At 41.7% G+C, this 13,871-nt stretch overlaps 1 protein-coding gene across 4 annotated transcripts in view; it reads left to right on the top strand.

Annotated features, from left to right (window-relative positions):
• The window catches only part of MYO1D (myosin ID), a 347,920-nt gene that overhangs the window by 118,363 nt on the left and 215,686 nt on the right, over nucleotides 1-13,871 (top strand). For all 4 annotated transcript variants that reach the window (XM_081218208.1, XM_081218209.1, XM_081218210.1 and 1 more), the window contains exons 9-13: nucleotides 1,217-1,362; nucleotides 1,442-1,556; nucleotides 6,321-6,491; nucleotides 10,028-10,098; nucleotides 13,549-13,623. In XM_081218208.1, coding sequence (XP_081074334.1) covers nucleotides 1,217-1,362; nucleotides 1,442-1,556; nucleotides 6,321-6,491; nucleotides 10,028-10,098; nucleotides 13,549-13,623 — 578 coding nt within the window. The remainder of the gene's footprint in view (nucleotides 1-1,216; nucleotides 1,363-1,441; nucleotides 1,557-6,320; nucleotides 6,492-10,027; nucleotides 10,099-13,548; nucleotides 13,624-13,871) is intronic.

The following is a 13,871-nucleotide window of genomic DNA, read 5'->3' on the forward strand; positions in this document are numbered from 1 at the left end:
GGTCTGCATTCAGGTGATACATTTAGGGGTAATATTATATCACCGTTCTTTAATACTGTATGAAATGACTTAAAGGGGAGGAGATAGGGAGTGAAGAGAAGAGGACTAGGGAGGGCTCCAGCTTTTAGAGATCAGGTAGAGGAGGAGACCTCCTAAAGGCCGCCGAGGAGGGGCAGCCAGTGAAATAAGAGGAAAATGAAGAAAGTGCGGATTCAGGACTTCCCTGCGGGTCCAGTGGTTAAGACTTCACACTTCCACTGCAGGGGCCGTGGGTTCGATCCCTGGTTGGGGAACTAAGTGCCCACATGCCACCTGGCGTGGCCAAAAACCAACAGGCAAACGAGCAAGTGTGATATTACGAATCCCAGAGAGCAGAATGTTTCAAGACAAGAGTAGGAAATTGGGTTGAATGATGCTGAGTATCTGAGTAAGATGTCCCTGTAGAGGTACAAGAAAGGGTCCATACAGAGGTGCTTGGGGTCCTTGATGAGCCATTTCAGTGGAGTCATGAGAGAGGAGTGAAGACTGGAGTGGCTGGAGGTGTAAAGGGGGGAGGGGGAGGGGAGGAGTGGAGGTGACGTGTATGGGTGTGTGCAGGTGAAGAGAGCGGGTTGCTGGAGGGAGATGTTAAGGAAAGGTTTTCTAAAGATGTGACACTGCAGTGCACGTTTGTGTCAGGATGTGAATGTGCGTGAGTGTGTGGTGCCTTTGTCCCTGTGTGTGTTTGCGTGTGTATCCTTGTGCATTGACTGTGTTTGATTCTCAAGGAATTTGAAATGGTGGCCTTTTGGCTCAGATCTTTATTTAGCATTATAAATCAACGTTTATATATTTAGAATCCATAGGGCATAGAACTCATTGGTTCTCTGCTTTTTAGAGTTGATGAGATTAAAATGAAGTGACTTATATGAGGCAGTGGGCAAATTATTGGTCTTAGCAGGGCACAGAAACACACCTAAGGAATGTTGTTGGAATACAACACACGTAGTGACCCATAATAATCCTTTAAAACTCCGACCATCATGCTACGTCTGATAATTTTTAAACAGATGATCTGCATTTCTCATTTTTCAGCTTAGAGGATTAACAGCTATGCTAAACAATAAGGAGGAGGTCAATACGAATTTAATTCAATAGGAATTTAAAACTTATCACAAATCCAAACAGGGGACTCATTTCCAATGGGCAGGAATTTACGATGTCATTTTCATCACAGGCCATATATGAGCGCCTTTTTTGTTGGATTGTTTCTCGCATCAATGATATTATTGAGGTCAAGAACTCTGACACCACCATCCACGGGAAGAACACGGTTATTGGTGTCTTGGATATCTACGGCTTTGAAATCTTCGACAACAACAGGTAAACCGGATAAGGTACTGAAAACCTTATTGTTTATTTTTTTTATTTGTTTGAGCCTAATTGATTCCTTTTCTTGCAGCTTTGAACAATTCTGCATCAATTACTGCAATGAGAAGCTCCAGCAGCTGTTTATTCAGCTGGTCCTGAAACAAGAACAGGAGGAGTACCAGCGGGAAGGGATCCCCTGGAAGCACGTGAGTGGACTCGTCGTACAGACTGTTCATGATACCGTCAACTCTTAGCATCTTGGGTATCTGCTGATCTTCTTGGGTGCTTGAAACGCCTAAGCCTTGGCTTTCCTTTTTGGGGTATTGAAACATTACAGTTCATTTTCAGGGTTGATAGGTGGGATTGCTCTAATTTGGTCGACTGTCTGGTTGGTACCCAGAAAAGGCTGAGTTGAAAATCAGTAAACTTATGTTCAGTTTACAGCTGATACCACATGGTTTTTTGATTCACATCTGTCTATTAGAGTTTAGCATCATTTTTAAGTTATTCAGAGCAGCAACTTATGCCTTCAGTTGGCTGAACTTTGCTTCTCAATTGAGTTTCTTCCCCTCCCTTCTTTCTTTTTTTGCTCTTATTTCTCCTTTTTTCTTCTCCTACTTTGTAAGCCAAGTGGCATTTTGTTGTCTTTGGTTAATGAGGTTCATATTCCCTGAAACCCGTGCATGAAAACAGGTGTATTAACTTTGATTTCCATTTACTTTCCTTTGTGTCACACAACAGTTATCACCTCTCTTCTCCTGGCTCTCTGTGAACTTTGCATTTGTCACTAGTCCGATAAGATACAGCCAGACAGTATGACTGATGCAGGGTGCAATACCACAGATCACAGCTAAAAACATGACAGTTAGACCTCCTGTTCACGATAGAAATGGGACCTTGTAATTTTCTCTGAAATTTGTATTTTTAAACAATTTTGAGGACAGACATAAAAAATTCAAAAACTTCTGAGCTTCCATAAATTTCTGTGTTTATCCTTTTGCCAAATAGTATAGATAATGAAGTCCGTATTTGTATTTTGATATCCAGTGTGAGCAGTAAAAAGCTATTTGAAATGCTGTATTTTTTTTTTTTTTTTTTTTCTTAATAAATTTATTTATTTAGTTTTGGCTGTGTTGGGTCTTCGTTTCTGGGCGAGGGCTTTCTCTAGTAGCGGCGAGCGGGGGCCACTCTTCATCGCGGTGCGCGGGCCTCTCACTGTCGCGGCCTCTCTTGTTGCGGAGCACAGGCTCCAGACGCACAGGCTCAGTAGTTGTGGCTCACGGGCTTAGTTGCTCCGCGGCATGTGGGATCTTCCCAGACCGGGACACGAACCCGTGTCCCCTGCATTGGCAGGCAGATTCTCAACCACTGCGCCACCAGGGAAGCCCTGAAATGCTGTATTTAAATGACTTTTATATTCCTTCCCAGCTTCCTACTTCCCATCTCCTCCCATTCAGAAGAAGGAGATACTGGTATAGTAACTAGCTTTCCTGCTTCAAATTTCTTCTTTGCCTTCCATCCATCGTGTGTTAAATATTAGAATACCGTAACAATTTTGTTCAAGTGTAGTAGTATGAATTCTACATATTTACAAATAAAGCAAAGGGTGTATTATTACTTTTTAATAGGAATACCTACAGTTTTGATTTAAAGAGTGAAGCCTCATCACATATTTAAGATGTAATTCAATTAAGTTTATATGCAGCTTTCTTAGAACGAATCTGTTGCATAGCATAATACACAGTTGTAACTGGGGCTTAGGTTTTTATAGCAAACTTAATCATAAAACTTGTTATTCAGATGTGGTTCAGAGATACTGGCCCAAAATATCCTTTAACAATCAGAATATCAAATTCCACAGGCATAGTTGATAAAGGGAAAAGTCAACAATTGCAGGAGACTATTCCAAACATCTGAAAAAGGAGCAAAAGCCCTTTAAAACAATTCTTAGTGAAATAAACCAAGAAAAATGTGACCTAGAGGTAACAGAAAGCTCACTTCAAAATAATAGTTACTGGGTCCCCAGATTAGAATCTCCATTCTGGGCAAGTAGTATTTCCTTTAAAAACCCCAAACTTTAGAACATAGTGATTAATTTAAAAAACTGTTTATTATGGAAAATTTCAAGCATATATAAGAGCAGAGATCACAATATAATAAACTCCTTGTACCCATCATTCAGCTTTAATAGTTATCAGTGAATTGCCAGTCTTGTGTCATCTGTACCCCACCCACCCCCAGATTATATTGAAGCAAATCTCAGACATCGCATTATTTCATCTGTAAATATTTCAGTGTGTTTCTCTAAAAGATAAAGACTTTTATAAAAAAACATAGGCACGACACCATTATCACACCTAAAAAATTAACAGTAATTATTCTTTAATGTCACCAAATATGCAGCCAGTGTCCACATTTCACATTTTCTCAGTTGTCTTAGAGTTTTTGGTTTTGCTTTTACAGTTCGTTTGAATTTGGATCCAAATAAGGTACTTACGTTGTGATTGGTTGATAGGCCTCTTGAACATCCATCGATTTTCTCCTCCCTCCCTCCCTCCCTCCCTCCCTCTCTCTCTCTCTCTCTCTCTCTCTCTCTCTTTTCCTTGCAATCTTTTGTTGAGAGAATAAGTCATTTGTTCTTTAGAGTTTCCCACTGTCTGGATTTTGCTAATGGAGTTCCCGAGGTGTCACCTAATCTGTTTCTCTGTTCCTTATATGTCCTGTACATTGGTTTTTAGATCTAGAGTCTTGACTGGTGTCAGGATCACTGTCTATTTCATAGGTGGTACATGAACTTCCACCAAGAGATTCATAATATCTTGTCTCCCTAATTGATTTGCCTTTACATGATTTTGGTGCCGTAGTTTACAAGTCATTTTTAGGTGCTGAGAACTTGACCTTCAGGCACAAAGCTGCTCTATTTGGAGTGAGGATGGGAGCCCCAGAGCCCTGTGCCCCCGAGCCATCCCCTTTCATCTCTCTTTGTCCCCTGCATCCGCTAAGAAACCTCCTGGGAATACCAGGTTGCTGGAAGAGCCTAGTTTGAAAGCCACGACTGTAAGCAATGTTTGAAGCCACATTAAATGTGAACCAGAAGCTACTGGACTCTTCAGCAAAGACTAATCACTTTTGGTTAGACAGTTGGAATTTGGGGGACTTAATTCTTTTGTTCTTGGCACAAAAGACTTAATCTTTAATTCCATAGTCAGTCACAAAGTCTACGATTTCAGCTGTTAATTAATACAGAGTTCCTGCCTTTTTAATATTCTAAGGATATTTTTTCCAAAGATAGAAATAACTTCTCTCCATAATGAGAAATGTAATAAGTGCCCACAATAAAAATAAATACTTAGGCCAGGGATTCTCCATCTCTGTACTAACATTTTAGACCAGATAACTGTTGTGAGTCTGTCCTGTGCTTTGTAGGATGTTTAGTAGTATCCCTGGCCTCTTCCCACTGGATGCCAGTAGCGTTCTACTAGTCATGACCACCTAAAATGTGTCCAGACATTGCCAAATGCCCCTGAGGGGCAAAGTCACCCTCTATTGAGAATCACTGCTTTAGACAAACCAGAAAAGTATAAAAAACAAAGTGAAAGCCACCCAGTTTGCAGACTTTCAGTCCATGGAATATGGAGGAGGACCTGGAAGACTAGGGATGGAGCTGAAAGGCACAGACAGATAGCTGGCATGAGCCCTTGGATTTTAAATAGCATTGAACAGGGATTCATGAGACACAGTAATACTCTGTTGTGAGTGTGTCGATCTTACAGAAGGTAGTGGGGACAACTGTCAGTTTAGGTACTTCCTAAATGAGGTGGGACACATCAACACACAAGATTAAAATGTATAAGCTGCCCGTCCTCAAAGGAGGTACTACAGCTTTCCTGAGTCAGGGCCATGTGTGCTTTCTGTGTGTATGGTGATATGTATGCTGCAGGCCATCAGAGTGGACAGGTGTAGAAGAGGATTATTGCACAAACCTTGTGTGTGCTGAAGTGGCTAAAGAGCCTGCCGTTACTTACAAGTTGATTCAGCCTTGTGGAAGCAAATGAAAAGCATATTCTTATCCTGTACGGATACTTATATCTCAGAATTAAATTTTTTATATTGTACCCTGGAAACCTCTGTTAGACCCCTATGTGCTTTTTAACTTTTGGAAAACTGAAGGAGATACTCTGGGATTTCTAGTCAGCCAGGGCCGTGTAACTAAAAATGCACGTTCTCAGAAACACCTTAACTCCACTGAGTTCAGTATCAATGAATACTTCAAGGTTATTTGTTGGTACTTAGTGGAATCTGGGTCTTGTGGTTAACAGCCAACAGATTGAGGGATTGAGGGTCTGATGAATAAGGTTAGGTGCAGCATATGAAGACAGGATTAAAACAAGAGTTAGCGAAGGGGGAAACATTATCTACTTTATAATTTTTGCCTGGAGCTGTACTCATTTAAGACAACATGTTTTATGATAAAAAGTCCACAAATACATTTTTAAAAATAAATTTATTTATTTGTTTTTATTTTTGGCTACGTTGGGTCTTCGTTGCTGGACACGGGCTTTCTCTTGCAGCGAGCGGGGGCTACTCTTCCTTGCGGTGCGCGGGCTTCTCATTGTCGTGGCCCCTCTTGTTGTGCAGCACGGGCTCTAGAGCGCAGGCTCAGTAGTTGTGGCGCACGCGCTTAGTTGCTCCTTGACGTGTGGGATCTTCCCTGGCTGGGGTCGAACCCGTGTCCCCTGCATTGGCAGGCAGATTCTTAACCACTGCGCCAGCAGGGAAGTCCCACAAATACCTTTTTTTTAAAAAACTCTCTTAGAACGTGTGCTCATTGTAGCATTATCCCTCATTAGTGTTGTTCACCTCTTTGACGCCAAAGTGACTTAAACTCCTGATATATATGGAGGCATTGCTGTTGCACCTGTTCCTGGTTTCCGTTCCCTTTGGAATTGCCACTTTGCTGTGTCCTACAGATCGATTACTTCAACAATCAGATCATCGTGGACCTCGTGGAGCAGCAGCACAAGGGCATCATTGCCATCCTGGATGACGCCTGCATGAATGTCGGCAAAGTCACCGATGAGATGTTCCTGGAAGCACTTAACAGTAAACTGGGCAAACATGGCCATTTTTCCAGCCGAAAGGTAGTGTGTATAATGGGAACTTCCTCTCATTTTGATCATTGAGATTTTCCTCATTGTTTGACGGAATTAAATGACTTTATATGTTGGGTTGAAAGAATGTCCACTCAAGTGAGAAAGACCATAAACATCCATGAAATGATGTGTTGCTGTGGATAAATTCTGTCTTTCTGGTTTATAGGATGACGAGATTGATAGAGATCATAATGTCCAGGAGAGGGAGCTCTAGACTATTCAACTTGCTAGAAATAGGAAAAATGAACAGGATTCTTTAGAAAGCATGATGTCATTTATAACCAATAGGTACAGAGTCCTTGTTCATGTGCTAGGATTTTGCTCCTGCATCTGATAATTCTGGCACTGAAAACAGCTTTTGTCCTTGACTTTTTACTGTAATCCTCAGTTATAAAAATGTAGTATGTGTTCTCTGCTGTAGTTCTTCAGACGGTGTGACTTTCTTGAAAACAGAGAAATTCTAGCTGAAATCGTAGTGTTACAAGGAAACCCACTCCTTAAATGAATGGTTATCCCTCTTAAGTCCCTATTTTTCACATTCTAAAAATGTTACAAGCAGATCACATGTCCATGGTAGCTGGTGGCAGTCATGGTTATCCAACATTTGTGCTGTGCGTTGCATATGGTACGCTTGCCATAATATTTGTCATAGAAGAGACACGCCATCATCCCTAGGTGTTCCCTACAAATGTAGGCCTGTCTAGCAACCATAAGCTGAAGGAAAAACAGGCCCCATTCTTCTTCACTTCCAGAAGGAAAGGGGCCAACGTTTCTGCTCCTCCATCTTTCCATATAAATCTATGACCCACTGCCACTTCTTAGCATGAATAAATCTATATTCTAACTGTGTCCTTTCTGAAATTATGTAATCAGAACAGTAAGATTCCCCAACTAACTGGAGAAAGCACAGATCATCAAGCAGTAGATTACTGGCTGATATTTATTATTAGACTAGTTTATTTCTAAAATAGTCTCCTTGGTCTGTTGCTGAGGACTAACTTGTAGCGTGCTGTAAGTCAGCTTTTCAGATGCTACAGTCTGATCTTTGACATTAGGGGTCTAGCTAGGGTTATTCCTTCAGTCATTTCCTATTTATAACACAAATACTTAAGTGCCTCTCATTTTCCAGGTACAATCCTGGGTGCTGGGGACAGAGGCGTGAGCCAGGTTAGAAGCCACGTAAATAATTGAGACTGGTGCTCTTAGAGACGGCATGATGACAGGGCACATGTCCCGTCTCTGAGGGGTTGGGTATACATGTCCTTTATAATCACAGTTCAGGTTTGGGAGACTCGCCTGGCGTTGGTAGACCATCTGTGTTTGTCAAATTCAGTTGAATTGGTCACAATCATACCCAATAGATCTTACGAAATATTGAATTCCAAACGAAAACAGGCAAGGCTCCGCTTTGTTTAAATAAATAACTATGGTTCTCATGTGAGAAATCACTTCATTTTTTTATGTTTCACCTTGGCCATTTATACACTCGAATTTATCAACCAAATATTTTGAAATATAATTTCATGTTTACAGTAGAAACTGTACGTACGGTACTTTTAAGCAGCTGCTACTGACTTGATAGGAAATGCTAAATAGTAATTTGTCTGTGGAGATGGAATTTTTTTGTCTTTCCTTTCTTTTTTTTTTTTTTAATGTGGGAGCCCAGGTTTTCCCAACTCTCAGACCAGGTGGCTCCTTTCTCCCTCAGCATCCTCCCCCAGACAAATGCTGAGATGGAAATTTTTTGTGTGTTCTTTTCTGGGATTTTTGCCTAATGAAGGAAAGAAATGAAATAACCAAGCTGTCAGGATATTTTCATCACTATGAGTCTTTCTGTTAAATAAATGCTATTATTCTATATGTTAAAGCAGGTATTATCATTGCTATTGGTTATTAATGATTAGCTAAAATTATTGGCAGGCTAAATAAGGAGTTTCTGGCTTGTGCTTATTTAGGGGCTAAATTGTTTCTCATGCCTTAAAGTTCATGGAGAGGAGGGCAGATGATCCAATAAACCATAAAATAACTGTGTAAAATATTATTAACATATAAAGTTGAATGATAAATACGTAACTTGTATTATTTTTTATAAAGTAAAGAAAAATCTAAAAACTTCTAAAAATCTAAAAAAATCTAAAAGACTTTGCAGTATCCAAATGTAAGAATATTCAATTATAATAGCATAGGTATCTCTTGGGTCCTTTTCCTTTGGGCATTTTATAAGTGGTTAATAAGAGAGAGAGAAGGAAAGAGGAATTAAGTGAGACCCCTCTGAACGTTAGACCCTTTGGTCGCCATAGTTCATGTAACCTCCAGACCAGCTCTCTGAAATAAGTGATGACTGAAGGAAACGGAGCAAGTAAGTAGGTGGTACAGCCAGGACTGGAACCTCAGAAGTGTGACACTCACCTCCTATAATTATTCATTTGTTGAATTAATAGGCGAATTAGTCCTTTAATAATCTAGACATCCACATAGAACCCACCAACCTGGTTAGGGTTGTTTGTTGTCTGACACTACAAGTCAAGTGGTGTTTGTATGTAACTGCACTCAATGCTTGTGGATTCTTAGACGTCTAGCTTTTGAATCTGTAGGATATCAAGTGATCCTTCAGGGCGGTCAAAGAATCTAGGCGCTACTGTAGTAAGGAAATTGCAGAAAGTTATAGAGACCCAGGGCTATATAAAAACTGCCTTCCCATAAAGTTCCTCTTCAGTGAGAAACAGCCGCAGAAGGTTGATCTCAGAAGCGATAGACCTGGAGTCCCGGCTTAGCAGAAGACAGGTGAGCCAGGTTGTTGTGTGCATAGGAGAGAACAGACATTGCATTCAGTCCCAAGACTCCTTCCCAGAGCTACTGCTTACCAGCTGGACCTTGGGCCAGTTACCGAATCTCTTTGAGCCTTAGTTTGCATGTATGTAAAAGAGAGCCCGTAATACTTAGTTTAGATGTCAGTTGTGAGTGTGGAATGAGATGTCCATGCCTAGGAGATAGCAAACCCTCAATATGGTCCTCCTTCAGTGGGACGTGGAGGAGAAAGAGACTCTATCAGTCCAGGTAGGCTGGGCTGTGGTAAGATAGCAGCCAAGATTTAAGTGTCATAGACGATAAAAGTCTGTTTCCCTCCCAGGGAACAAGACTTCTTCCCTCTTCTGGCTCTTCCAGCCCCTGGGGACTATCCTTCTCTGCATCCAACTAGTGGGAGGTGAAAAGAAAGTACAGAGGAGGATCACCCACTTCTTACCTGCTTCGGCCTTGAACAGCCTCACCTCACTTGCACTCACCTTCCATCATCCAGAACTTGGTCACTCGGCCAAGAAATGAAGTCTGACTATGTGGACTTCTGGTGAAAGTTCTCAGTCTTTACCACATTCGCCAAATTAAATCAAGCCCCACTCAGTGTGATTTCCTTCATAATGATATCGTGATTTGTGACATGATTATCCTCTCCTATTAAGTTGGAATATATTTGTAGGAAAGAGAGAATGTCTGTTTTCAAGATCATCCCCTTCTTGATTTCTTAGCTCTGCGCCTCGGACAAAATCCTGGAGTTTGATCGAGATTTTCGAATTCGACATTATGCAGGTGACGTGGTGTGAGTATCTTACTCTGGTACCCGATGTGATGATTTGCATGCAGCCTCACTTCAGAAAACATAGTCAAGGAATATGGAAATTGTCTTTGTATTCATTTGCATTTTCCAGCCATTTCATATGCCAGTAGATTTTAATTTCTTCACTTAAAAAAACATTGGCATAGCTTCATTCATCCCTTGCTTTTCAAACATTTATTGAAGACACACCACGTGACCATACACAGTTCCTGGCATTGTTGGCAGTCAGTCAGAATCAGCTAATGGTTAAATAAACCATGGAAGTATGTTAAGAACTGGGATAGAAAGGTGGGTAATATGGGCCGTGCCCTGAAGAAGCTAACAGTTTAGTGGAGGATACAGGCAGAATACATGATAAGTCGTTATAATGGAGAACGGAAAGGGTTAATTTGGAGACACGCAAGGCATTATGGGAACACTGAGGAGGAGTCATTAACCCAGAGTGAGGAGTGTGGCCAAGCCTTGTGGGAAGTGACGTCCCAGCTGAGTCCTAGAAGTAAAAGAGGCTTAGTCAGAGGACAGAATTAGGAAGAGAAGAGTAAGAGAGGGCGTTCCAAGCGGAAGAGATAGCCGGCCTGCAGGCCCAGGGGTGAAGGTCACCACTGTACATAAAGGACTGCTAGTGGTTGGGTAACTGTGTGAGCAAAAACCGGTTTACCATGAGTTTTTACGCGTTATTTGAAAAAGTGACATTCTCATAAGCCGCATTTTCTGGTAATAATACAATAAAAGTAGAAATTGGGGAAGAAAATGAAGCTAAAAAAATATAACTACCTTAGTATTTTCATTTCCTAGGGCTGCTGTAACAAATGACCACAAATTGGTGGCGTAAAACAGTACAAATTTATTCTTCCACAGTTCCGGAGGCCAGAAGTTAGAAATCTAGGAGTCGGCAGGGCCACGCTCTGGAGGCTTTAGAGGATTGTTCCTTGCTTTCTCCAGCGTCTGGCGGCTGCCAGCATTCCTTGGTTTGCGGCTGCATCACTCCAGTCTCTACCTCTGTGGTCACACTGCCTCTTCCTCTTCAGGGTGTCTGTGTTAAATCTGCCTCTGTCTTAAAACTACACTTGTGATGGCATTTAAGGCCCACCTGAATAACACGGGATGAATTTCTCCTCCCAAGATCCTTAACGTAATCACATCTTTTACCATATAAGGTGACATTCGCAGGTTCCAGGGAATTTGACATGGTTGTCTTTCAAAGGTGGCATTTTTCAGTCTGCTACACTTACTATGTTTTGCCCGCCCAACACTGCGTACTATCTTGTTTTTGTTTGAAGTCCCCTCTTTTCCTTTCTGCTTATTTTTTACATTAGGAATTCTATTCATGTAACCCATTACAGGAAGAAATTAAACATCAACAGAAAGCAAATGATCGTCTCTATAAATGCCAAAAAGACATTTGAGGAAATTTTAATAGCTGTTCCTGATTTAAATTAAAACTCTAGAATCATAAAATAATATGGCTCAAAATTATCACCCCCCCACCCCGTCAAACTAGCCGTTAGTGCTGGGATGGCACCATTATCCACTTTTTCTGGTGCTATTTCCAGGTTCCAGAATACCAAAGAGGGAAGATCCAGTACTACGCAGATATCTGCCTCTGAAAATCCAGGCCTCACTTATAGGGTACTTTTTATACAGCCCGGATTGGCGTAACTGCAGAGCTGGACAGAGGCCTTAAAGAACATGCAGGGCATGAAGAAATTTATGCAGAGTGTGTACAATTCTTACCCAGGGTCACACAGCAAGTTTATGGAATAGCTGAGACAATAACTACATTTTCAGACTCGCAGCCCAGAAAGCCAGCCAGCCCCATAGAGGAATATTTGATGCCTCAGACTTCCCCTCCTCTCCTTAAGCTCTTCAACCCTTCTTCAGATTTTTGCTGGGTATCTTCTGCGTGCACAATACTTTATAAAGTATGGTCCCTGCCCACAAAGAGCTTTCCATGTAAGATGCATACATACATATGTGGTTGTGTGCATGTATTTATTAACACACACTCCCATATATATATATACACATACACACATTTATATACATCCACCGATCCAACAAAAGATGGTTGAAAATAATTGCCATATGAGTAATAATGTGTTGTCAGAATTCAGAATAAGCAAATGATATAATACTTCTAACTGTGTGTGATAAACCCAGGAAGGCAGATGCTGGTCCTTGGGTGCTAGGAATTATTTTTATAGGAAAAAGTGGGAAGGAGGCTAAAAATATTGAGGAAGTAGTAACTAGGCCCATTTGACTGGAGTGTATCCTTTGATGGCATAGAGAAGTAGAAACGCCTAGAAAAGTAGATTGAGATCAAATCACCATGAGTCTTAAAGGCCAAAATAAGGAGTTTGAAGTTTGAATTGTATAGGTCCAGTGATAGATTAAGAGACAGGTGACTTCAGGGGCTCAGTCAGAAGAGACTTGAAGGTATTAGGAAGAAGACCGAGGTTGGAGGACGCAAGGAACTAATTTTGGACCTGACGGCCCTAAAGTATGCCCACGGCAGCCCAGCCTGAAGGAACGTTCTTGCAGAATTAGACATGTAAGGCCGGAACATCGGTGCGGGGTCAGGGTTTGATGCGATTGACAAGGAAGACGATACAGTCAGGCAAGAAAGGAGAGCTGTAAGCAGCGGCTGCCTCTGTAGGGCTGCTACTTACCCAGCCTCCTCTCAGCCTGTTGTAATCATGCAGAACCCTTGCTTCCTGTTATCCCCCCTCATCCCCCAGTTTTCTCCCTCTAGAGCCATGCTAGTCACCGCAGCAGAGCCACCCCCATTCCTACCTTTGTCACCAGCTGCAACCTTAGCTGGACCTTCAAGACGTTGCTCACGTCCCTTCCTCCAAACCATGGACACTGACCTTTGCATTTCCTCTTGAGAACTCCTCGCATGTGCCTGCTCCCGCCCTTCCATTTAATCTGTTTCCCTGTGTGATCTGCCTTCCTCTTTCTCGTCTGCTTATCCAAATCTTACCATCCTTTGCAGTTCTTCTTGGATTCTTTTCTCCCACCCTGAACACAGTGAGCAAGCCTTAGGCAAGTCATTTGACCTCCCTACGGATGAGACTCTTAGATCCTGTACGTTGCCGTTTTGCTTTTATCTTAGGAATGCTGGATGATAAATACAGCTATCTTTTTAAAAGTCATCGTCTTGAGGTAAGCAACAAACCAGTAGAGAATGATGATCTTAATCAGAATGATGACACTGATGTTTGTTCTCCTTTTGAGGAATAGAAACAACACCCCCTCTGTACAGTAGGTGAATTTGTTATTCTTTAACCCAGAACTGGGTGGACAGTATTAGCTTTATAGATGACTGGTTGCATAATTTAACTGTGGAAAGGCTTATAGACTTCTAGAAAAGCTTAAAAGTGGCTCTCGCTTGGTGAATAATGTATTTTCTTTTTTTTTTTTCTCAACTAGCTATTCTGTCGTTGGTTTTATTGACAAAAACAAAGACACTTTATTTCAAGATTTCAAGCGCCTCATGTATAACAGGTAGGATTGAAATTTTATTATTTGTCTTTGTGTTAAGCTCTTTATTTTTATTTTTTTTTTTTGCGGTATGCGGGCCTCTCACTTCTGTGGCCTCTCCCGCTGCGGAGCACAGGCTCCGGACACGCAGGCCCAGCGGCCATGGCTCACGGGCCCAGACACTCCGTGGCTTGTGGGATCTTCCCAGACCGGGGCACGAACTCGCGTCCCCTGCATCGGCAGGCGGACTCCCAACCACTGCGCCACCAGGG

This window comes from Mesoplodon bidens (assembly GCF_964165515.1).
Source record: "Mesoplodon bidens genome assembly, chromosome: 19".
Taxonomy (NCBI): Eukaryota; Metazoa; Chordata; class Mammalia; order Artiodactyla; family Ziphiidae; genus Mesoplodon; species Mesoplodon bidens.